General features: G+C 38.4%; 1 protein-coding gene across 1 annotated transcript in view; it reads right to left on the bottom strand.

Moving 5' to 3' along the window:
• The window catches only part of LOC150079098 (uncharacterized), a 159,542-nt gene that overhangs the window by 5,584 nt on the left and 128,379 nt on the right, over nt 1-25,579 (bottom strand). Inside the window, exons 2-8 of the mRNA XM_090383584.1 lie at nt 23,484-23,525; nt 17,471-17,632; nt 14,605-14,859; nt 14,454-14,477; nt 14,186-14,322; nt 9,257-9,500; nt 2,795-2,926 (exon numbers count right to left, since the gene is read on the bottom strand). Coding sequence (XP_090239710.1) covers nt 2,795-2,926; nt 9,257-9,500; nt 14,186-14,322; nt 14,454-14,477; nt 14,605-14,859; nt 17,471-17,632; nt 23,484-23,525 — 996 coding nt within the window. The remainder of the gene's footprint in view (nt 1-2,794; nt 2,927-9,256; nt 9,501-14,185; nt 14,323-14,453; nt 14,478-14,604; nt 14,860-17,470; nt 17,633-23,483; nt 23,526-25,579) is intronic.

Here is a 25,579-nt window from a genome sequence, read left to right as displayed (position 1 = left end):
CAAAAGAAAAACATCGAGCTTAAAATAAAAAGGAAGAGGGAATTACCGCAGTGATGTTTAGTACAATAGTAGTAATGGATAAAAGAGTATTACTTTGGGTATACTGGAATCAAATCCAGACGTCTCCCCCCCCCCCAACTATTCCGTGATCTTTTGCCAGAAGAATTGAAGAAGTAAATATAAATAAAAAATCTTCGTCAGATGACGTCAATAATCTATTATGACTGTTTAGACTATCCATTGAAGTTAGCATAACTTCAAAGTGTCGTAGTCAAAACAGAGACAAAGCTAATATGATACGAAACACAAACGATGAGGGTGGGGGAAATTCAAAGACAAGTAAAACCGATTTAAAAACCAACAGTACCACCAATCTTAAACAGAATAACTTCACTGAACTTTGGCAAGGTTTGGATTTAATAATTTTCCTAAGTCTAAATAGAACGAACGACAATCAAACAAGCTCAAATTGAAATACTGTAATTATGGATTATCAGTGGGATGTCAGTTTGACAATGGTCGCTTAATTTTAAGTTCTCTCAAGAGTGAGATCAATGTATCTAATAAAACACCTCTTAACCAACCAATCTTTCCTAATAGCCAACTTAATTCCTCCCCTGGAGTTGACGAATAGCGGAGAGACAAGGTTCTTTAGTTCGTATGCTGCTGTTGGTGGATCTGAGACGAAATCAGAATAGCCTCCGCAAAGCATTTCAAAAAGACAGGCATGTTCCATGCCTGTCTTTTTGAAATGCTTTGCGGAGGATATGATGATACACTTCAAAAAATACTATTTTTCTGATGAAATTTATGAGTTTCAGCTGAAACATGATTGTTGGGCAAGTTCGTGGGTAGCCTTGGCTATTAATAGGATTTCCGTTCTCTTTACCCTTTTTTCTGCTTTTGTTTGTTGGCAAATTCTTTTCACCTCTCTTGAAGTACCATTTTTTGATGATTTTCTAACGTAACAGAAAACAGCCTTGTGAAGATTTCACAAGAGATACGTCTGTACGTTAAACCTTACTTTTCAATGACATTTGAAGAGACTCATAAAAAGTCCATCAAAAGTTTCTCCACTTGACTCCGCTCCATATCGTTTATTGACTGATTTTCCATATCGGTTCAAACCAACGGATTGCATCACATTTATCGCTGACAGGTTTAGTTTTTCTCCTATTTGGGGATCAAACTATCCATCTCTTGTCTAAAATTCATCCAACTACAGCTCAATTAACCATAATTTTTCTGTTTCCTGGAAAGATGTAATCTGTCTATATATATCGATATATCAAGGAACTACTGCCTAAATGAACATATTTGTTGTATACCTTGTTAAAATCATATTATACGAAGCAGAGATATTTACGTTAGCCTGTAATTCAGCTTACCACCAGCAGATGCGCTAATATAACGATCCGGGTTTTTTTTAACGTTCAGGAAATACCGCTCTCGCGAAGTTATTTATTTGCAGAAAAATCATATTCTAGGCACTGCAGATTTAACCGATTTCTCCTACATATTGATCGCGTGAAGGGGTTGTTAGATCTAAAATGATCTAACGAAAACTACACACCGAGTTGTTAATGGACTCGTTTATCAATAGATTGATCCAACCGGTCTGTAAGAGAAATAATCGGTAAAATTCTGCAAGTGGTAATTTACTCTGAAATAATGTGGGAAGCTATCTTTACGTAATGCTTTATCCAATCAGATTTTGCGACTGTAATTTTTTATTCGGTTTCTATCCCCATAAGCCTTTGGGCTAGAATGATTAATGTTTATGGTCTAGTAACTGCCATTTTGTCATAAAGTTAACTTATCTTCTAGTATCCGTCTTCTCCAGAGCTCTTTGATAACCCGACCGCACATCATTGCATATTTTAAAAGATTTTATTCCAATTTCATTTCGTGGTAAACGTTTTATAAGCAGATGATATGAAGTGCATTTTATTTACATTAATGAACTTGCATCCCCCCAAAGCTTTCTTAGTAAGGCAATTCACCGATAAGTAACAAATTTAGTCCTTGCAGTTCATAATGAGTCTGGCCGGAAAAGCTGCAGTGATTCATAATAAATAAACATCATTTATTGCCATTAATGAACCCATCTAAGGCTAAAAGCCAATTTCAAAATTCCGAGATGCAAATGTGTACATAAGTCGCGTTATGGCAAAGTTAAAATGCAATTCTGAGAATGGTCCAAACAATTATTTTGTCGGCTTGGCATCTGATCTTTACTGGTGGCTTTCGAACCCTGAAAGCCACTTAGCACTATACCTTTTAGAGATTGGTTTCAATACATGTATTTCGAAATTGACGAATTCTTTTCTGTAAAGTCTGCTGGTGGTATTGCTGTAATGTTGAATTATTGATCATTCATTTTCTGTAGTTTAGCGAGGCTAGTTGTGTACACTGGAGCACACTTTTATAAGAACACAGGGATATTCGCCCTGAAAGCAGCTTGGATCATCGTAAATATTTTTTTGAAAATCTCTCATTCTGCAGGCTGGTTTCTCGAAGTTAAGAGCAGTAAAAGGAGAAATTTTTAAGGAGGCATGGCCTATGTATTTATGAAGTATTTCCAAAATAAAAATTCTTTATTTTAATTACTGTATTCGTACACAAGTAAATACGGCATGCCTCATTTTTTGTGGACATTCTATGTAGCAGGATGTGCGTTTAATATTAAGCTTATTCACTAGGATGATTTGTGCTTATCTAGAAGCTATGGATTAATTATTAACAGCAGTTTCTAATCCTAATTTTGGTTGTCATAAGGTAGGGAAAGTCTTACGATTTACACAACGAGTTGCTTCTTCATCATATCGATATACACAGTTGTATCGACCATTGCATTCGAGAGATTTGTCAATACACGTGCCATCTCCACAGTCAAACTCTACGTCCTGAATGCATGGAATCACATCTAGAAAGAAAGGAAGAGAGCCGTTTAGCTTTCGGGTAAATTATGTTTAATAACGCTAGCGTTAACAGAGTAATGCAACTAATTCTGTATGGCGTTATATAAGTTTAATTTCTTTTTAATAGCTATTAATTCAGGGTTATCACAAATTTCAGTATTTTTTGAGGAAACTGCGTCTCAGTAGAACGAGTTTTATGCATTAAAGTGAAAATCTCTCTCTTAACAATTTTCCTAAAAACAGTGATTCGTCTTAGAACCAAAATGGCGTTTTCGTTTCCCTTCATACTGTTCCAGCAAGCAAACAAGCAACTGGAATAGAAGAGTGTTGTGTGCTTCTGTTCCATGAAACACAGTCAACTACGTTCATTTATTGCGTCATTCGAAGCACATTTTCAAGGAGCACCGTGCACCACGGTGGCGCATGAAAGCCATAGATTCGATCACCGTCGCCAATCAAATTTGAGAAATCCTTCCCATCAAGAAAGTTGGGGAGGAATCTTTATGGTCTTTATTACTCAACATTGTGACCGAGTAAGTCGATCTCGAGCAAGGGTTATATGGTTTTGTTGCTGAAATTTAGGTGAAACCTCTAAGACAATCCACTTCGCCCTGCGATTTAATCGCTTTCAACAAGTTCAAAATGTAACGATTCTTCATCATAACGATGTTTATGGAGTGCGTTTGCGCAATTTTTATTTGTAAACCACAAAAATCAAGTTTCGGCTGTTTCAATGAAAAGCTACAGTTCTCAAATTCTCAATGCGAACGTGGACGGTCTTCAAAAGCACTATCTTGTTTGCAATTATTTGGGTTTTAGGCGCATCAGCAACTTAGACCATGCTACGCCCCATGGTTTCCAGGAGGAAACCATACTACTCTCTCCAGAGACCGATTAACTCATCCATGTTGTGAAAAAGGCCAATAAAAATTCGTGTCATTGACGGGATTCTAACTGGAGTCTTTGCCATCCGGTGGGGAGGACGGTAATTGTACCAACTGTGCTACCCACGAGGGCGGCAATATCCTTTCGCATTAATTTGATAGATTGGTTAGATGACAACGAGTTGCTCTCAAACATGCTTACTGATGAAGCAATATTTCATATAAATAAAAGTGAACCAATTCAAAATAACAGATTAGGAAACAGAAGTTCGACGCAAATGCACTATTACATGTATCAGTTATCTGGGTGAGTACAGGAACTGGCTGGGGAAGATCATCTCGAACTGTTACTTCAACTGTGATGGTGCTCTTCCGCAAGCATGCTGAATGAGCAGCTTTCTAACTGTTGGATTGGCCACATGGTCTCAAAATCTCCAGATATTATTCAACTTAATTTTTTTCTTAAAACATTATGCCAAATTATGTCGCCCTCTCCCTCACTCTACAATCTGAAGGTGCAAATTTGTGATGCAGAACCAGTCGGACAAAGAATGATAGGAGATGGAACATTTGTACGGTTTAAGTAATTTTTAAAGATTTATTTTACTTTGATGTAAAAACACCGTTCTTCTGCGTATAAATATTTAATTCATATAACTATTTTTTATCATCAATTTATGTCATGTTACATCACCCTGACAACTTTTTTTTTTTAGGAGCATGTTACTAAAGCAATTTACAGACAGTATATACCGTCTGTAAATTGCGTGTGTTCTGTGGTAAATTTGCTGTTCGATGGAAGAAAAACCATGCTATCCTCGCTTGAGAGCAACTAACTCAGCCAAGTTGTAAAAGAGCCCCCATAAACCCTGACAGTTGTCCGCTAGAGGATGAAAGTTCGTGTAAAAGACATACTTTAAATAAAATGGCCTGACTCAATAACGTACACTGTTAAAACTTAGTAAATGATAAGTAAAAAAAGAATACAAACTAAGATATTTGCATACGTATATACACTGTGCTGCCACTTTAATAGGAACACCTACCTTGTAGCATGTTGGGCAACCTTCAACCTTCAAAACAGCTTGAATTCGTCTAGGCATGGATTGAACAAGATACTGAAAACGTTGTGCAGGAATGGAGTACCATGCAGACATGAGTGTGTCACGCAGTTATTTGAAATCCGAAGGAAGTGTAGGCCTGTAACGAACAGCCCTTTCCAGCTCATCCCAAAGATGTTCAATAGGATTCAGATACGTCGACTGGGCGGGCCACTGCAGCAAAGAAAAGTCATTGTCATGTTCCTGGAAACATTCCATAGTGATTCGGGCTTTGTGCACCGGCACATTATCCTGCTGGAAGTAACCATCTGACTGAGGATAAACTGTCACCATGAATGGATGCACTTGATCAGCAACGATGTGGCATTCAGACGTGAATCTATGGGTATCAATGGACCCAACGTATGCCAAGAAAACATTCCCCACACCATAACACTGCCCCCACCACATTGCACACTAGTCGTCAGACATGACGAGTCCATGGATTCATGTTATTTTTGCCAAATTCTGAGCCTTCCTCCAGCATGATACACCAAGAACTTCGACTCGTCAGACCAAGCAACTGTTTTCCAATCCTCAATAGTCCAGTGCTAGTGTTGCTGTGCCCACAGGAGGCGTGCTCTTTTGTTCTTCATTGATAACAAAGGTACGCGATGTGGCCGTCGACTGTTGTAGCCCATTCGCGACAAAGTGCGACTAGCGGTCCGTTGCGATATTTTGTTCTGCGCACCAAGGTTGTATTCTGACGTGATGTGCGACATTGTGGCCTGCCTGTTTGCTTGCACAATTCTAGCCATCCTCCTCTGACTTATCTCGTCAACAAGCGATTTTCTTCCACAGGAGTGCCATTGAGAGGATATTTTCTGTTCATTGCACCATTCTCGATACACCCTTGAAACTGTGGTGCGTGAAAAGTTCAGGAGAACTGCCGTTTCAGAGATGCTTTGTCCAGCACAAACTACCATGCCACATTCGAAGTCCGTTAGATCACTCCTTTTCCCCATTCTTGTTACGGTTTGTACGCTTAACTGATACTAGAAAGGTTGTTCTGCTGCATTTATATCCACAACTGTGGTTGTGGGACAAACCATTTGTGTGCACAGAAGGGGCGTACCTAATAGTGGCAGCAGAGTGTATGTACCAGGCCTGTTCCAGCCTGAGATCAACAGTTAGTGCCGAAATAGGATTCGCAATAAAAGTAGATTTTAAGAAATTTAAAATAGCATTATTTTAAAGTTCTTAAAATTCTTTACGATGATGTTGCAGTAGGGTGTTCGGCGCATCAGTGACTAAGGACATATTGCGTGTTTGCTGGATGGGAAAAAAAACATGCCTGAGACCGACTAACTCAGCAACATTGTGAAAAAGGCCCATAAAAATTCCTCACGTCATCGACGGGACTCGAACTCAGGTCTTTTCCACCTGGAGTTGGGAAAACTGCGCTACCCACGAGGACCTAAGATGATGTGTAAAGTGAGTCAGTAAAAAATAGAATCTTCACAACATAATGCAATACAGTAGCTGGTCAGCAGGTATTAGATTGTCAAATCTCGGAATAAGAAAGAAGGTAGGGATACAGAATTGAAATGTAAAGAAATAATTGGCAGTCTATACTGTATTTGACTTTAAAGGATAAGTTTCTTATGTTGCTTATCGGAGCAAAATTTTCTGTTTATTTTGAGGGGGAAAAAAAAAAGTCTTATTAATTCAACTTGATTATGGAACTTTTAATGAATCCATTCCGCCATCGTATGACTTACGTTTGTTAATGGGGGTTAATGCTGAGCTCATCAATTGGTCCAATGATAAGATTCTCTGGGGCGCCTCCGTAGCCAGGAGCAGCAGTGCGTAGCACACGCTTCTTGATAACCGAGGTTCGAGCCTGTGACCACCGGATGCGGAAAGGTCAGGGAATGACCACCGCATATGGCCTTAGTTGCTAATGCTCCTAAAAAAAAAACAAAAAAAAAAAACAAGATTCTCTGGATAAGAAAATGTGTTCAACAAGTGGTTCCCAGGTGGTTTTATTAGTGAACAGATTTCGGTGCAGTGGCCTGTGATTCACTTAAGTTTCTCCATGATCCAGTATTAATAGCCCATGTGTTTCTTTATGGGTAGTTGGGGAAGTGACTAAAGTTTGACACCAGATATGCTAACATATGGTTGACTAATAATTGTTCATCTTACCAATTCTTGTCTGATCGCCCAAATTGCTACGAGTGTTTTTACCAAGTTTTATTCAAAGGTTAGCCTATCTACTCCAAATCAGGGTATTGTTTAAATTTCCAGAACTGTGATTCATTCAGACGTCCATATATTGGGATTATGGAGTATTGTAATACAGTTTTATCACCTTTGCATTAATTTAATCTTGAAGGTATGGGTATAGCATGGCACAAAATAGAAAGTAGGAAGAGGAGGATTCCTCAAGATCAATACGCTGACACATCATGGTCTTAAAACAAACAAAACCCAGGATTCTTAGCTGCTAAAAGAATCTAATTATATTGCCTTTGACATTGGAGTATTAAAATGATTGTTTCATATGACACCAAATGTCAAATGTGGCTTTTACATCTAGAAATAAAAAGTCGAGTTGGCACTTATTGGTCATTGTTACTGGATCTAGAGAAGCGTTTTCAATAACTTTCTTTTTAAGAATATTTCAGGAATGACTGAATGCCAATAGTCTACGAAAAATTAATAATAAGCGTAACCCACATCCAATTAACATTGATCTGTACTCGGTACTTTGCCAGTTCTCATGCTGCCATTAATGTTATGACATCCTGTGAACTCGTATAATGTTCGGTAAAGGAAGATAACAGTAATATGCACCAGACTGTCAGAAGTAGAAGCATTCCGATAAATCACGTTCTTGAAAAAAAAAAAAACATAAAATTTAATTAATATTTCTGTCATTTCCTGTTACATTACAGTCGTTAGCTCAGCTGTGGAGGAAGGGGGGGGGGTACGTATTGGACGCTCTTTAATCCAGCGTTCCAGTTCATCCCAAAAATATACAGTCGGATTCACGTCTGTATTATGAGCCGACCAGGCGAGTTGTTGGACTTCATATCTCTCACACCAAGTTTTCACTCTGTTCACTATATGAGATGGTATATTATCGTCCTGGAACATGGAAGGGTCCAATTTGAAAGAGACTGGGTACCACGAAGTTGTCGAAGATGTTGGAGTACGGCTCGGTATTGATGGTTTTTGGCACTACAACCTAGGGTCAGAATTTGAACTTCATTGGCGCACAATATACTGTGGTAAATAATTCGCCAGGTATTCTCCACACCCGACTGCTCTGAAGACAACATAATGCGTCATGTCGTTCCATAGGATCTGTTTCCACTATTCCAAGAATGATGAACTAGGAACCACTGCGATATGGATGTGCACGCCTACAACGCACTAGTTTTTCCATCAGCAACAGTTCACGCAGTGATAAATTGCTGATATGGCATCCAGCGATTAATTGGATGTCTTTTTCGTTACAATGGGAAGGCTGTTTGCATATGCTAAAGAACTGTTCTGGGCCGGTAATGGTAACTAGTAAATATATTTGTCTTGAATGGTGACAATCAAACAGTTAAATTATTAGCTGGCCTGGTTCTATTGCCATTTTTTAAAGAAGTTTTTTATCTTTCTAGATAAAAAACTTCTTTAAAAAAGAAGTTTTTTAAATGCGTTTAATTTCAGGATCTCTTAAAATAGAATTTTTCTCCATTCTTGTTTTATCAAGAGGTTATTTCCTGAAGAACAGTTAGTGATTGATATATATGGGAGCAAAAACGATCTTCCATAGTGAATGATTTCGGATACGTTAAGGATAGTTATACGGAAGAATAATTGTCAATGACCTGATCAGTTCAGCAAGTGGGAGGTTAAAGAAAATAAAGTCAAATTGTTGAACGAACATGTCGAAGTTACCTACGATAATGGTGGGGGAAGGGCGAATTGAAGACTGGTACTAATCCTAAATCCTAGTCCCTAATTTTAAATCTATGCTATGGAAGAAAATAGGGCAGAGTATGATTTTAGCATTAAGACAATGGCGTCAAAAACTTATATCAGTCCAAAATCGTGAAATGGAGCTGTTAGATAATCCAATTTTCTTGTCGAACGAAGTTCCCATCAGAGCTGACAGTTGTTCAAAAGATTCCGTTATTAATATCAGAATGGGTAAACGACATCGAATAATACTAATCAGTTTTAGCTATAGTTGAGTTAGATTTCCATTAAGCAAATAATCGAGAACGGGGAGGAAAATACAATATGATAATAAGGATTATACAGTATTTCAGCAGAATACTATATATATTTATTTCAGTTCGTCCTCATTAATTCTAAATTTCTTACAAGTATAGACAAAATATTTTACCTGGACCATTCACCTCTCGATAGGCACTGTAATGCATGGAGAATTTGGTATCTTCAAAGGCATCAGGCACTGAGAAGTAACGAATGCGTACTTTATTACTGGTGCTTTTCTTTGGTTCCGTTGTGGTTCCACAGAAATTTGTCTTATTATGTTCTACTGTACGGGCATCTAAGAAAAGACTGACGTAATTGTTTAGACAGTTGTTTGGATATTTCAGAGAAAACTCGGTGAAATTAAGATGCATCTGCAAATAAAAAAAAAATCACGCTACAAACGCTCTTTCTCAAAATAAGCAAGAGATTCATTCGTTAGATCGTGAATGCATTCACAATGCCATCTCATTTCTGATTATAATAAATATTATGATGCAATATTTTCATGGTATCGAGTAATATAAATTAGCAACCTTAGTACTTAAGTTTTATTTAAAATATTCACTGTACACACAAGAAACAGCCCGTTTCATTTGGGAAAGGAATTGATAAATACTGTCTGAGGTTCCTCATATTCATCCTTCATTGGTAGGCAGAATCTTCCTTGAACGTTCATAAAATTCACAATTCTTCTGAAAACTAAGGATACGTCACTAAATTCAAACGTCACCACATAATAAAAGTGGCAGACTTGCTGCCTAGAGGGAGACGGATCTTTACAAAACAGTGATACGTTGCGAATCTAATTTTCACTCTTCTGGGTTCGAAAATTCCATCCGAAACTGGAAGAATTTGTAAAGGCCTCTTTAGTCGTGGTTAGGTCATCAAAAAGTTCGGTTAGATAGCTGATCTCAGGCAACGGGAGCATGGTAACATGTAAATCGGCCACGGAATGTGTTATTAGATTTTGGGGGCATCAGCGACTATATTGTGTCTATAAACAGCATGTGTTCAGTGCTTGGTTTGCAGGGCGAAAAGGCCACACAACCCCAGCCTGACTAACTCAACCACGTTGTCCAAGAAGCCGTAAAAATTTCTTCTCGTCATTGACGGGATTCGAACCCAATCCTTTTCCACCCTATATAGACAGGACGGTACTTATATGCACTGTACTAGCACGAGGGAAGTGTACTTGCAATTTTAAAATATAATACATGAATTACTGCTATATCGTGAGTCTAATTCCGAAGGAATTTTAAATAGAGTTTAGCCTGTCTTGTTAATTTTAATATTTTTAATTCGATATTACCTTCAAATAAATAAATATTTTAATAATAAGTCATCGGTATTCTTGAAATTAGTCTTAATTTATTTAATGTTTATTATTTAAAATAATATATATACACGAAGTGTTTCAACGTTCATAGGCCAGAAGTTCCTTATTAGAATTAAAATTTATTATAATAGCATATTTCAGTAGAAAGGCAAAAGAGGCCATTTGCAAGCAAGAATATGATCACAGAAACGAAAGGATAATTAGACGTTCATTGATTAAATATTCATTAGGTGTGGAGAGCTGTCAAAAACAGCTGAAATACAGTGTATTAGTCTCATATTGTGGAGGCACTTCACTTCGATTTTCAAAGGTGCCCTTCAAATAAAACTATTGTTCCAAAAGGGTTAAGTGGACTGCGATATACTGGAAATACATACCATTACCTATCCGTCCAGTTCATGGAGCCTCATAGGTGGGTAGGCAGGCCCCGTAGGAAAGGCATGATAACCCAGTGATGAGATATATCGACGATATATGAGTCACCTTTTCTCCTGTTGTCAGAATTGTCCAAATGAGAAATTTCACAAAACACTATTCAATTGTTTTGTTCCATATAATCGTTTCAGCTGACTCTGACTCCCTGACCATTAGGTTGTATGAGGGTTGTGATACCAGGAGGTAAGAAGAGGCATTGATAAAATTTCATCGGAAGGATGTGTAGGTGCATTATCTAACGTTGAAAATGTCTTAATATTTTCATTTGAATGATTTTACTTCTTTCACAAAGCGATTCCAAAACCATTTTGGAATTGTACTCGTATCATTAAATTATCCGTACCAATCCCATCGATATCATGCACATAAACTTCACCATAAGAAAGAGCTACAAATTCATGCAATAGTTACTTTCTAGACAATTTTTTCCAGCATGCCACTTTTGTAGTATGGATAAGCTACCCAGCCTGCTTGGCTTTTTTCACATAAGTTTTGTTCTTTAAATATTTATTTAGTCCCTCGATTTTAACTCTGCACAACTCGATAAATGCTATTATAAATTCGCTTAACTATCCAGGGTACTGCCCTTTGACAGGAGAGGAAATATTTTCGCTACTAAATACTAACCCGAAGCCAGGGACAGTGGCTGGGAGACATTGTGATGATTATATGCTTCAGAAACCAACAGCCAATGAAGCATTGACCGCAAGACTCGGATCGAATCAAAACGCAGTTATTACGAGCGTCCCGGTTCGGTTCGTAAAATTTTCTATTTCGAATCCTGGTTAATGGACGGGCCGAATCGCGAGAAGAATTAAATGACAAGCAATTCTATGCAGTGGGACCAACTTATGACGTTACCAATGGCAAATTCCAACTGGAAAGCATGCAGGGATGTAATCGCAGAATGCTACTAAGCTTTTAATATCAACTAACAGACACTAAGGTTCAGACCTGAATGGATGTCAGATGAACTGATGGGACTAGTAGCAGAGAAGAATTATGCATGGGATACGTATAAATTGAAGATACAAAGGAGATTAGGCAAGATATGGCAAATAAAAGCAGAAAAGACTTCTTTGCTTATGTTACCAGTAGAAGGAAGGGGTTGAATCACATTGGTCCGCTAGATACGAATGGATTAACTGTTGATGATCCTGCTTAGGTTGTGACCAAACTGAATAGGTATTTTGCATTTATATTCACGCATGTGGAATTTATGGGAATGCCCGAAGTGAGTCAAATTCTGGCAGGAAGCTGAATGATTTTGTGATAAGTGGAGGAGGAATTGTTGAAGCTAAATGTAAAAAAGGAACCTACGTTGGATGGGATCTATCCAGATATATTAAAGGAGGCAGCAAAAGAGTTAACCAAATCTTTAGCCATGATTATAAGAGCATCCTTGAATTCCGAGAAAAGTTTCCGTGGACTGGAGATGTGCAAATGTATCCCCAATTCACAAAGGGGTATCAAAGGTTGACACGAATAATACAGACCTGTTAGTTTAACTTCTATTCCAGGAAAAAAAAATAATGCAATTACACTGCAGTCACAGCAGGGATTTGTTAAGGAGCAGTCTTGCCTGACCAATCTGATTGTTTACTATTATGCAGTGACTATGGAACTGGATGCAAAAAATAATTTTGACATCATATACTTTAGATTTCAGGAAACAATTTGATAGTGCTGCACAAATTGGAGCAGTGTGGCATTAAGTTGCTGCTATGGATTAAGGGATGGTTCAGTGGGAGGAGAGAGAGAGTTCTTATCAATGGGCGCTGCTCTTCTTGGACTAATGTTATTAGCGGAGTTCTCCAGGGGGTTCAGTGCTGTACCCATTGTTGTTTTCTACAGTAGATTTATTAACAATATTGATGAAAGCATATCAGATTTAATGTCAAAGTTTTCAGATGATACGAAAGTTGGCAAAGTGGTTAATTGCAGTTATCAGGATATTATACTACAACAAGATCTAGAAAAATTTGGCCTGAGAAGTGGCAATTGAAGTATTGTCATCCTAGATTAACGTACCAGCTGTGTGGCAAACGCTCAGGGCAATGGAGAATGAAAAGAACTTTGGGATAATTGTGCAGTCAGGATGTCAGGACAACTCATGGGGTTTTGTCAATGCCATACAGGAATAAGGAAGTGATTATCTCATTGTATAATGCAATGGTGGGCCACATATTGAGTACTGCATACATATCTGTAAGCCTCATTTTAGGGAGGACGAGGAACTGTTGGAACAAATGTAGAAAAGGGTGATATTACCAAGACAGGCTTCAGTTCTGCAAATTGCCTAACCTGCAAGGAAATCTGGTTGTGGTGTTTAAGGCTTTGAATGGATTGAGCAAGCTCAATGCTGATGGGATTCTTTCTCTTGCTCAGACTACCCATGCGAGGGAACATAATTCAAACTGAGGGAGAATGGTCCCAGGATAGATGAGCGGAAATTTGCCTTCAGCCAAGGTGATTGATTGTTGGGGCAAACTCCCATCTGGTGTTGTAGAGGTGGGTAGTTTGAACAAATTTAAGGGTGAACTAGATAAACTGCTAAAGAGGATGGACAGATGAAATGGAAAATGCTGGCGTTTTTTTTTTTTTTTTTTTGGCTGATATTTATAAACTTGCTTTCTATGCACGAAACAATAATGCCAAATGTGATTTAATTTGTCATTAATGCTAATAATAATACTAATTTATATGTTTGATCAAAACACAAAATCTTGCAGCGGAAGAAAGAAAGGCATATAGGCAGAGAACATTTACTATCAATTATCCAGAAATCAAATCGACTATCTGAAATACCCTTGAATTCCGAGAAAGTTCCCGTGGACTGGAGAAGTGCAAATGTATCCCCAATTCGCAGACTACTAGTTATCCAAATCAATTTGGATAACTAGGAGTCTGCTACTGTAATTAGATTAACTGTCAGTTCTATAACAGTTACTCTACCGAAGTTACAGAACTAACACCAAGACGTGGGCATAGCAGAGGGTAGAAAAATCATATACTAGTAGTCATTCAAAGCAACTGTTCCACCCAGCCAAAGGCATCGTTTCTTGCGATAAAAGTGTCAACCGATGTCTCGAAAGACATATTGAAATGTCTATCAAGATAGATGGCAGTATGATATATAACGCATCGAATAGCGTTACTAACCCCCACTATGGAAAGGATAACAGTAAACGATAATTGGGTATTTCCATACGTCACATATAAATAGCGATAACTTCAATATATTCTGTGAGCAGATGCCAAAGCAAACTGTCACCAGTTGCTTACCTTCCAGCCTGGGGTAGTACTGATGATCCAGATGCAGTCGATAGGGTAATGATAGGTCTCGGAATAGTTGATGAATATTTGATCGATATCGGTTTTATGGATCATCCCCTCGTAGCCTGATCGGTGATACACACATTCTGCAAAGATGGGAAGACAAACAATTAAAACCTGGGTTAATACCGCATTATTTATTGATAATCAAATAAATTTTAACTCAGCGACCTTTCAGTTATGTAAAAACAAAATCGTAAAAAGAAATCATGCATACCTCTTATTGGCGGAGGTAGGGTTGCTGTAAAAAAAGAAAAGAAAAGCTTCTTAGTAAAATAGGAAATTCTGGATACTGAATAATTTTTCCTCAGCACATTACAAAAGAATGTTTATCAAAATTTTTGTGAGTGAAAAAAAAAAAATCTTACTTGTAAAATTAATGAATTTATAAACAGCCCGAAAGCCAGTGTACTCTATACTGTCATCAGAGACAAATTTCAACCACATGTAGCGATTTTTTGAAGTGATTATGGATGGAAAGTTGTGACCGCAGTATTTGTCCAATTCTTCGGAATAGCCGTAAGGCCCGTCTCGCACTTCGAGATAGTCATATTCGCAGGAAGCCGAATCCTCCATTTTAAACTGGTCCAGAAAGTCAACCTGAATAAATTGGCCGTAATCGGCTGTGGAAACATTAAAAAAAGAAAGAATAAATAATTAAGTCCAAATCTTGCAATTTTATGAATATCAATTAGTTTGGGTGAATTTGAATTAATAGCCAAGATCAGTGGTTGTCAATGTGTACTGTTGCAGTACACAAAATATAAAATTATATCTAATTAGGATCCTATATTCTTAAGTCACAATCACCCACGCACATCTTTATGAGTAAAGGAATGCATCTTACCAGAAAAAAAGAGACTTTTGTTATAGGTGCATGGGAATACGTTACTTTATGGAACCATTAGCATACAAAATCACGTACTTGGTCAAGATTTTTCCATTGAAAACTCAACGCACTTCTGCACCACCCCGCTATAAAACGCAGAGCTCCATTGCCAGTAACTGAAAGACGCTGTTCTGATTGGTAACGAATTCTGCTTCATATATTATACAGTCAAGATTAGCCTCGAGGTCATTACGTTTCAAATATCCCGAGTTTTATAAATAAAATACCATTACCATTTTACCGACTTCCAGACCTTAGCTAGTCGTTCTGGTTTTATTACAGAAAAACATTACGTTCATATTTTTATAGCTTCCGGTCGTCTCACGGAATTTTACAGCTACGCTTGTTGTTCGTTCTTTGAGGAAAATCAACTGTTTTTGCACACAGTGTAGAGCACATTTGTCTAAGTGTATTGATCGTCTCACTCATCCATTTAGAGAACCCTCGTGTGTGTGCAGCTCAACGTATTTCTATCTGCGTACATTTTATTAAAGCCAGATTTTCGATAGTGATGTGTATGTAGCGCCACCTGCCTATCTATCACAGCAAAATCAATTTCTAAACAATTAAAATCGTTGTCTCATTAATAGCTAAAATTCATAAACAGTTATTAAAGAGTCTGGTAGAATGCGCTTATCGGTGTAAATCATTTTTCCAATAATCCTCGCGTGCACAACGTTTATCTTTTACTCGTGAGCCGTGGAAGCAGAATTAATCCTTCATATATTATCCTTAAACTAGGAAACGAGCCCTTATAGAAATTTATAAATCCGAGAGCAGAGTCAAGCAAGTTTTAACAGAAAAATAATGACTTTTCTTCCAGCGTGAGCTCAGAATGTGTAAAAAAAAAATCAGGAAGGATAAAACGTTATCTTTGTCATCCACTGGTTACACAATGACTCGTAGAAATCGATGTTTTTCCTTACTAAAAGTTTATTTTGGAGTTTTTTTTTCTCTTGCACGTTTTAGTAAAGTAAGTGGTGATCTATAGGGTACATTTTTGTCTCGAGCATCTGTAATATAGTGAAAGGTAATTTTCCATTGCTGCTAGGCTGGGCAAATAAAATAAGTGACGCTCATTACGTTGTAATGGGAAGATCAAGCCATCGCGATGCATCTTACCAACAATAAAAGGTTACAGTTATTGGGGCTGCCATTAAGCATTCATGACAGAAAGACACAATCCAGCGACTATTAGAGAGAGAATGCAATACGAGGACACTTTTACAAATGTACTATCGGGATAATGTTGTAGATAGCGGCGGTGATGGTTTTATTATCGAGAAAAATCTTAGAGCGAAAAGAAATACGCCGCTCTCTTCAAATCATACAATCGCTTTCAAATTCATTCTGCCAAGGATGAGATAATGTAAGGGTTGTGTCGGGTCACGAGCGGTAATAGCCACGGGATGACAGTTCGGTAATTCCCCGTGTATTCGTGCAGTAATGCTCTTTGCCAATTAAAACTGCGCTTACTGTAATAGCGATGCTTCTTTTAAAACTGCCCAAAGGCAAACTTGAATCGAAAGAAAAACACTAAGTAATGGATGTTATGGATTTTTAACTTTCCTTGTAAGAAAAATGTCTACAAACAGGGGTGGAAATATTTTGGCATCATTACTGAGATTATCTTGATGTATTATCAAAGATTCTTCTTTTTATGAGGCTGGAATTTAGAAAGTGGTGTTAAAGCAAAACGATGTTTTCTTATAGGTAAAACAATCACTAATAGGTGGCGCGATATATTATCTTTAAAGTGTATTTCCTAACCTACGGTCTGAGCATTGATCCAAGATAAATAAACTGGTTCTGTTTTTAAATGATGGCGCTGGCTTTATTTATTTTCGTAACAAGTATGTCTCATTGGTAGCTATCGGCCTGGATTCGGGTTAAACAATAACATTCCTTCTATATTTTAAAATGAAATGGTGTAGAAGATAGTGTTGATACGCGTAAAATTTATTAATTCAAAAAACTGATCCCTAATGTCGGATTGGTTAATAAATAATATTTTAAATGATAAATAATTCAATTAAAACGCTACTTATTCTGAATACTACATCTACAGAAGTACGCGAGGTTAAATAACCGTGGTTCAAGTTCGCGTGACTACTAAATACTGTGATGTTATTGTATCCTCTTTCTTTCTTTTATGTGGTCGTCCCGTATATAAACAGAAAATTTATTTATTCAACAAATAAGAATGCGTTCTTTTCTCGCTTTCTCAAGAGAAGTAGCAATGAAACTACGAGTATTTTCGACTTTAAAACAGTGGCTCTGATTAAGTTAAGTGTATTATAATAATAAGACGTAAATACATAAAGGACATAAAAGGTATATCTTACCGCTGAGTTGAAGGACACATCTGGTGTTGTTGAAGTAGGCGTTAGGGTAGTTTGGACTGTAAAACTCTTTTTTCTCGGGGTTTCCTACTGAGAAGTTGTAGCATTGCTTCGTCTTCTCCACATCACTCAGTTCTGTCCCTTGAAAGTTTTGCACGTTCTTTCCTGTTCATAAATACATTTCGAAAATTATAACAGAAGCTGGCTCTGATTTTCTATTGAGATATTTTAAGTCGCTGGCGCGTGATAAAATAACACGCTATTATTCATTTACAGAAATCATCGCAGTCGGTGGTGTGTGTGTGTGTGTGGGGGGGGGGGGGGGGTTCTCTCCTACCTTCCCCATAAACACTTCATTAAACTCTCTCGTATACTTCAGATTTTAATCTGCATGTCCTTCCAGGTCGTTCTCACATTGCTGCTGCACACCATAATTTAAAGAGATCAGGCGTCCCGGATCCTTCATAATTATATCACGATTTTTATTTTATCCTGCATCCTTGCAACATTTTACCTCATAGATGATGCAATTTTGCTAATTCTTGTGAACAATAATGAAGCCAATAACAGCAAATATTGAATAATTATTAAGAAAAATTCACTCTGCGGAAAATAAATTTAATCATATTATTTATATTGTTAAAAGAAGTATGTATTATTATTTCACAGAAATATTAATTTCTGTGAAATAAGACAAATTTGTTTTTTGATATGAAAGCATCCATAGCGACACCGACCAATGGAACGGAAGGGAAGTTTAGCAATGACGTGAAATACAGAAATTAAAGCGATATCATACGGGACCACGGTGGCCTTGTGGCAACGTTGCCAGCTTGCTGAATAGCTGATCGAGGTTCGATTCCAGCACTACCCTCATGGGGATTTTCCCAGGGGCATTCAGTATTGAGTTTGGCGGTCTCAAACCGTGGTCGTGAGGTTTTTCACCGGGATTGACTCCGGTTTTCCCCTCACAACAGACAAACCGCCTTCCGCGACGAGGGGTACACGAAAATTTGATAGGGCTAGGGTCGCGAGTAGACTAAACTCTGCAGCGTTTTCGCTGCAGACTTTCCTCTTGAGGGAAGGGGGTTAGTGGGAAAGCCACACCACCCTCATGAGGTGGGTTGCGGGCTCCTAAGGTGCCCGCAACGGGCAATCTGTTTAACCATGATGTTCTGCATCCTTAAAATAATGCAATGCATGCACTAAGTCAGTCGATTTCAGGTAAAATTGAGAGATTAAAATATTCAGCAAAAATTGCTGGGGGTTTGCACCTGATGCAAATTATAAGTTCAACACCACACTTATTGTAGCAAGGCGTCTCCGTAGCCAGGTGGGAAGGAGCAGCAGTGCGTAGCACACGCTTCTTGATTAGACCGGGGTTCGAGTCCGTCACCACCAAATACGGAGGATGCGGAAAGGTCAGGGAATGACCACCGCATATCCAGGAGCAATATGGCCTTAGTTGCTAATGCTCCTAAAAACCAAATAACAAACAAACAACAACAACAACAACTTATTGTAGCGAAGTAGTTTATCATACTACTCTACTCTCTCAAGGATGTTTTTAAATAAAACGAGAATAGTTCAACATTCACTTCATAGATGGAGCCACAGGAAAATGTTTAATGTTAAACAAACAGTTGTCTAGTTGATAAGGCATTTTTTTCTGATTAATAATTTGCACAAGCGTGTCCTTTGTTCCGAATAAATAAGAGGAAAACTAGAGAAAAACTCTGCTAGCAATTGCGAAATTTTCGCAACCAGTACAGCTAGCTGTAGGCATTGCCTATTATAGGCCTAACCGTCTGGCCTTAAATTAAAGATATTTCTTCTTAGGTGTGCAGAAACATGGGAAAATATAAAAATTCCGAAGTTTTATTTTGCAGAATGGGCCAATTTTCTCTACTAGCTTAAAATAGATTAATCGAAAGGATTCCATTGCATTGCTCGCACAGCTCACTATATGTCCCAGTGTTGCATACTCATTGCCATTCTTTACATTTAATACAGAACTCATTTTATCGTTATCAACTTCAAGTTTGTTTTTTTTGAGATTATTTAAGGATTTTGAAGTATGTCGCAGTCAAAAGGACTGAGGGAGCTCCTTCTTCTAGGACTGAGAGAGCCTCCCAAGATATCATCATAGTTTCAAAAAACATCTGAAAATATGTTTTTAAAGACTTTGTTGCTTAAATTCGCATTCTACGCAAATATACAAAGTCTTGATCTTGTTGTTAATCCCTTTTCCTTTAGAAAGGAAAAAAAAAAATGTTTAACAATCTTTAACACAGTCTGCAAGATCCCTCACTGACGGGCTAAACGAAATTATAACTGTGCCTCGGCTATTTTTCCAGCCACACTGAGAGATATTGAAATCTGTTTCAAATCCTTTGCTGAGGCCTTTTGTTCCCAGGAACGAACATTCATCTTGGCATCAAGCCAAGATGAATGTTCGTTTCCCATGGATAGAACCATGGGAAAGTTCACGAGCGGCAATCGGCTTTCCTCAAGAAATCTCTGCAGGAGACACCTAATGGTATTTTCGATTAACTCGGTCAGCCAGCAGTGAGAATGCGCATAAATTAATGCTTTCCGATGTACGATGATGACGCAATCTTTTATAATTATCATCCACGCACACCTTTTATCTCTTGAACTTCCAAATATTACAACAGAGGAATTTGTCTTTTCAAAATATAGTGTTATAGCTATACATAGTTTGCTCACTATTTAATGAGCTTAGTATCAATCAAGCGGCATGATTTATTTCGAGATTATTTTCAACGTATTCTATCCAATAAGTACAGCAATATGGTTGTCACTGCCTTCAAACCAACTTAAAATTAAAAAAATTGGTGGAGAATATGTCAACTTGTCTTTGATGGGCCCTGGGAGAAGAGTCCATCAAAATTGGCTTCTCAGCAATCATTTAAACATCACTTCTGACATTTTTTAAGTACAGAGTAGACAGAGCTATCAGCATTTAAAAATTCTCGTGTGTTTTCCAAAATAAAACTTCAATCGAAGCCGGAAGAGTTGTTATCCCTCGAAGAATCCATTCCAACAATGTTTTTGGCAAGATTCAGGTTTTGTGACCTTCGTTGTTTCTCCATCTTTTCAACATTCATTTTCCTTTCTTTATTAGGCCCCTTAATTCGCTGTAACTGTAATCTTTTGCACAGAAGGAGAGTAGGTCCCCAATGCGATATCCTCTAAGAAGGAAACTGCACACCGTCAGAGAGACAATTTGATACCCGAGGCCTCTATCCGTGCACGTGTTGTCTTTCAGGTGATGGAATAATCAAGACGTCACTGGTATCCCCGTTCTGTCAAGCATCCCCCTTTAACTAGGCTGCCTGGGGATGCATTTTTTGTCTTCTTTTGCTAGTGTGTTACCCTATGCTGCAGCGTGATGTTAACAGATGGTAGCATCCGCACCGGAAATCACTGTAATTGCCGACATTTTTTTGTTTCTACTGAGAAAGCATCTTCCAATGGAAAGAGCAAATCGAAGCATCTCATCAAATTGTCAAATGTAATCAATGTGTGACCAGCGCGTCAAGTTCACGTGACAGCTGCAGCTGTTACTACACGGGAATCGTCGGATCCTCTTCAACAGACTGCTGGTCAGCGGGAGGTTGCAAATGTATTGTTTACGTGTTTCTCCCGCGTGCCTCTACAAGCCGATATTACATTGGAATGCAGCTCAGAGTGAGAGGAAGGCCTCAGTGACAGAAAGTCATCAATCAGGGGACTAATAAGGGCCTTGTTGTCGAACCTTCGGGGTGAAATTCAGGACGCATGCTCGTCCCTTTCCCGTGCAAAGCAACATCTGCATTCCCTCGCAGTTATTATAAATGATGAACAAAAGGGGGAAGAAGACGCAATACGGAATGCAGATGTTGCTCGCGAAGAACACAGATGAGCATTCAGACGCTGCCCCTTATTAGTCGCTACTGACAGGTCCATCTTCCTCAAGAAAGCACCAACTTTTCTTAAGTCTTCGCCTAAGACAACAACTAAAGCACATTAAGGTATCGCATTGACTAATTTTATCTCTGTCGACGTTTCGGGGTCAGAAACACGGGTGGTCGTCCATTTTTCTGCCGTGTGAAAGTTCCGGATGTTCCTGGCTGGGTGCCAAAATCTCAAGAATTTTTTTCTTCTTCTTTCTCTCTCTCTCCCACATTGTTCTGCACTGTTGGTGAGCTTGTGTTGTGCCGACATTCAAGATGGCAGCCGCTGATTGCCTTCGGTATCGGAGTTTTGCGCTCTCCTCCCCTATAGTTTGATTAGGAACCACGTGACAGGCACGTGGCATGTGGTCTATTTTGAGATCTCTGTCCCGCCAGGCTGACGATAACCTAAGTAGGGTAATTAATTCTTGGCATCAAGTTCCTCATTCCGACTTTTTTTTTTTAACGTCCCTCCTCTAGGGCTGCTTTCTACCCTACCCCACTAGGCAATTTTAACCGTCAGGGCACTTTTCATCCCCTCTAATCTTTCCCGCATTACCTTTGGATTCAAACTAATATACTCCATATTTCTGCGCCGGAAGTTCAGTTATTTGATACTCAAAGAAAAAAAAACAGAAGACACTCACCAGAAATCTTCCTCAGGATAGTCTGTAAAATGGACCCCGAATCACAAGGTCTGCTTGAGCACTTCCAGCTTTCTGGCAGAATTTAAATCATTAAATAAATTAATGATTCGGCATCTTCGCGGACACATGTCCTCGAAGACATCGAGGAAAAATATTGGGGGATTCGGCCTCCTTTTGTCTCGCTAAGCCCTTGGAATACTCACTTATATTCGAATAAAAATACTTTTTTTTTCTTCTGGTGGAGTTATTTCTTTACAATCCGATCTGAATATCTGTAAAAATTCTTCAAGAAATTAAATTCAACACAACTTTATTCTTCAAATATCAACATCTATGGGCGAAGTAAACTTTTCTTGTTTCTATTGGGATTATGGCAACCTTGATTTACTGCCTTTTTCGCTGGGAATTGACTTCCAGTCCCCGTTATTTGGGAGCTGAATAGCGTAAACAATCCTCTTGGAGTTAGTTGGCCGCGTACGTGTTTTAAATTTAATTGCCGTTATTCGGACAGTTCTAAGAGTGGCCCCATAGCTGAGGCTGTACTTCTTTACGATTGTGTCTGCTAGCTAACATCAACACCCTGCTTCTTCCCTGGTTACTCACGGACTTCTGAAAATAGGATCAAGGATGCGAGGTACAAAACTGTTTATAAAATAAACACCGCAATAGTGAAAAACCCAATTGTATGATTGAGCATCTGCTGCTATCGCCATCTGTGAACAACTGTTGGGACACTGCCACTCGTGACATTTCTCCTGTAGGGATGCATCGATAGACAGTTAACGCGTTGAAAATTTCGATGACTGACTACCACCTTCCTCTTGTAAAAAAAAAAAAATAAAATAAAATAAAGGCTGCACTCAGGTAAGGAGAGCCAACTAGAGCGAGAGTTCATTCTGCGTGTGCCAGAACGGCGAGCAATTATGCCCTTAATTTTAAAGTCTGATGATACCGGAAGTGCGTGGTGTAGACAACGCGCGCACTGTCTGCTCGAGACTTGTCTGTGGGCTGGAAAATCTTGGAGAAGAGCGGCGTAGCATACTTGCTTTCCCTCTCTTTTTTTTCACAAACGCTTTCCACGTAAGATAAACCATCCCACACGTTTTTCATGCATGTCCTCATAACCTGCATTCTTGAGGTTCAACAGAAATAAGACGTATCAGCAGCAGACGGAAGCGGATAAATTAATCGTTGGATCATCGTCGCACGTATCACCGTTTGCTCTTTCCAACAATAGACAATGATACAACAGTTGTCACCAACAAAAGAACTGTTGCATGCGCACATTGTTCTAGTCTTACCAACTAATGCTTAACAATTGTTAAATACGTGAACACGTGCGCGTGCATTGTTTTTATTAACCTAAATACGTTTGCACTGTATACATTGATATAACAGAAAGATACTTACCCAAGGTCATGAGAAGATACTGTAGAATTACTATGCTGACTGCTGTAAAAGAGAGTAAAATAAATAATATCAGAAATGACCATACGAATAAAAGCGTCTGCTTGTTACATTTGATTTTTTTAAGCTACTATTAGACTAGTTTCATTTTTTTTATGAATGTACTTATTATTACTCCACACATTGAATCTGACAGACTTTCAAAATAGGGGTTACCTTGTATAATATTTATCGTCAATAGGTAACGCTTTAATCGAAACCTTTCGAATAAAAATATGAATTAAATGTGGGGTTATCAAGTAACAATTTATCTCATTAACCCCCCCCCACACACACACCCCACCTTCTTTTTTGTTTTACCAAGTACGAAAATTACTTCAAATGTGAGGTACTGTTCTCATTTGCATAAAAGCAAGCAATTTAATAAAAATAAAACCAAGCTTTTGTTTATTTAATAACGAGTTGAACTAATCCGGCCTGTTGCCAATATGAATATGAGTGCTGAATTTTCAGCAGCACTTCAGGAGGGACTCTGACTAGTTTTTTTTTGTTACTACGATCGAGGCTTAGGTTCCTTACTTCGATGCTAAGAAAACAGAACAACCAAAACGTTAATCTCCACCAAAGAAGTTTTCTGTATATCTTGTAAGGCTGTTTCTTTTGAGCTCTTTTGGTTGGATGCCACCCTGGAATTGGAAAATTTAGTTCTCACACTGGGATTCGCCAAAGTGTCACAGCTGATTGTGGAAAGCAGAGATTTTACCTCAGAGCCCTACGCTTTTGTCTCACTCCAACGACATTGAGAAATTTGCTATGTGCGGAATCATCTCTAACTGCTATTGAGAATAAGACTACAGAGTCGAGCTCTTGTGGGCAGCACAAGTATAATCACAGTCCTACCCACGCCAGATGGAAAAGAACTGAGTTGGAATCAGTAACGCGAGGAAATTTATGGGTTATTTTCACAACGGGGCTGAATTAGTCGGTCTCAAGAGAGGGTTTCGTGATTTTTCCTCCTGGAAACTCTGGGTTGTTTCGTCCAGAAAACGGCAACTCCACCACAGAATATTCGAGATTTCCAGACATATTATATACGGCGCAATGGATTGCAATAAGTTGCAGATGCGCCTAAAACCTTACAACAACCAATCGACGACTCGTGTATAATAAGCGATGGGTTAATCAGTTTCTGCGTTTCCTGATTTATAGATGAAGCATTAGGCTGGGATAACAATTCACTAAACACATTTTCTGTATAACGAACGTTTTAAAACCTACATTTTCATCTGTAAACGACATCGACACAGCAACTTTCATCCATTTGTATTTGCCCATATGCTCCTACAAGAAAATTAGGTAGCCACCAAAGGATCGTGCTCTTTTAAAACGCATACAGGTCCAGTGGCATATTATCCCGAGTTCGGATCTAGTGCTGCGTAATTTAATTTAAATTTTAAAGTAGCTCTCTCTCTCTCGTTTTTCTCTTATCCATTCGCCTCCTCAACTCCTCAAAACTCCCCCTTGTGCAGCTGCATTCTCCCGCACAATAAGATTATAAACCACTTAGTATCTGGCGATTCTGGAAGAGTGTCGCGTTTTCACTAGTTTTTTATCTATTGTGGTCCACAATAGATAAAAACTTTGACAGAACAATATTTTCCACAATTTGTAGAAAATATTTGGTTTGAAAATGTAATATCCAAACTAGACAGTGTCCAACGGACCTTCTTGCTAGCCCTCATGAGAACTTGCAGAACAGTTTCAACTGCATCTTTGCAAGCCATCGCAGGTTTGTTACCTCTGGATCTGTATCTTACGTACAAAGGTTTTGTTTACTATATTCGTAAAGGACATCCTCTAACTTTTTCCGATTTTACCTATGATCCCACTGCCGATCCAAAGAATGAAAAAGCGAAATGTTGGACTGAGCTTCATAAAAGATGGCAAGTGAGATGGAATTCCTCGATCCTCAAAAAGTAATCAGTTGTGGTTCTACCCAAGCCTTGTTACATCATATATTCTAACTGGTCACGGTTCTTTGAACGCTCGTCTTCTTCAATTGCCCAGTTTACCAAGATTTAAGACAAATATTATTTAGT

This window comes from Mastigoproctus giganteus, chromosome 10 (assembly GCF_048544385.1).
Source record: "Mastigoproctus giganteus isolate SK-2022 chromosome 10, ASM4854438v1, whole genome shotgun sequence".
Classification (NCBI taxonomy): Eukaryota; Metazoa; Arthropoda; class Arachnida; order Uropygi; family Thelyphonidae; genus Mastigoproctus; species Mastigoproctus giganteus.
The sequence above is the reverse complement of the archived record's forward strand: the minus strand, read 5'-3'. Positions and strand labels throughout refer to the sequence as shown.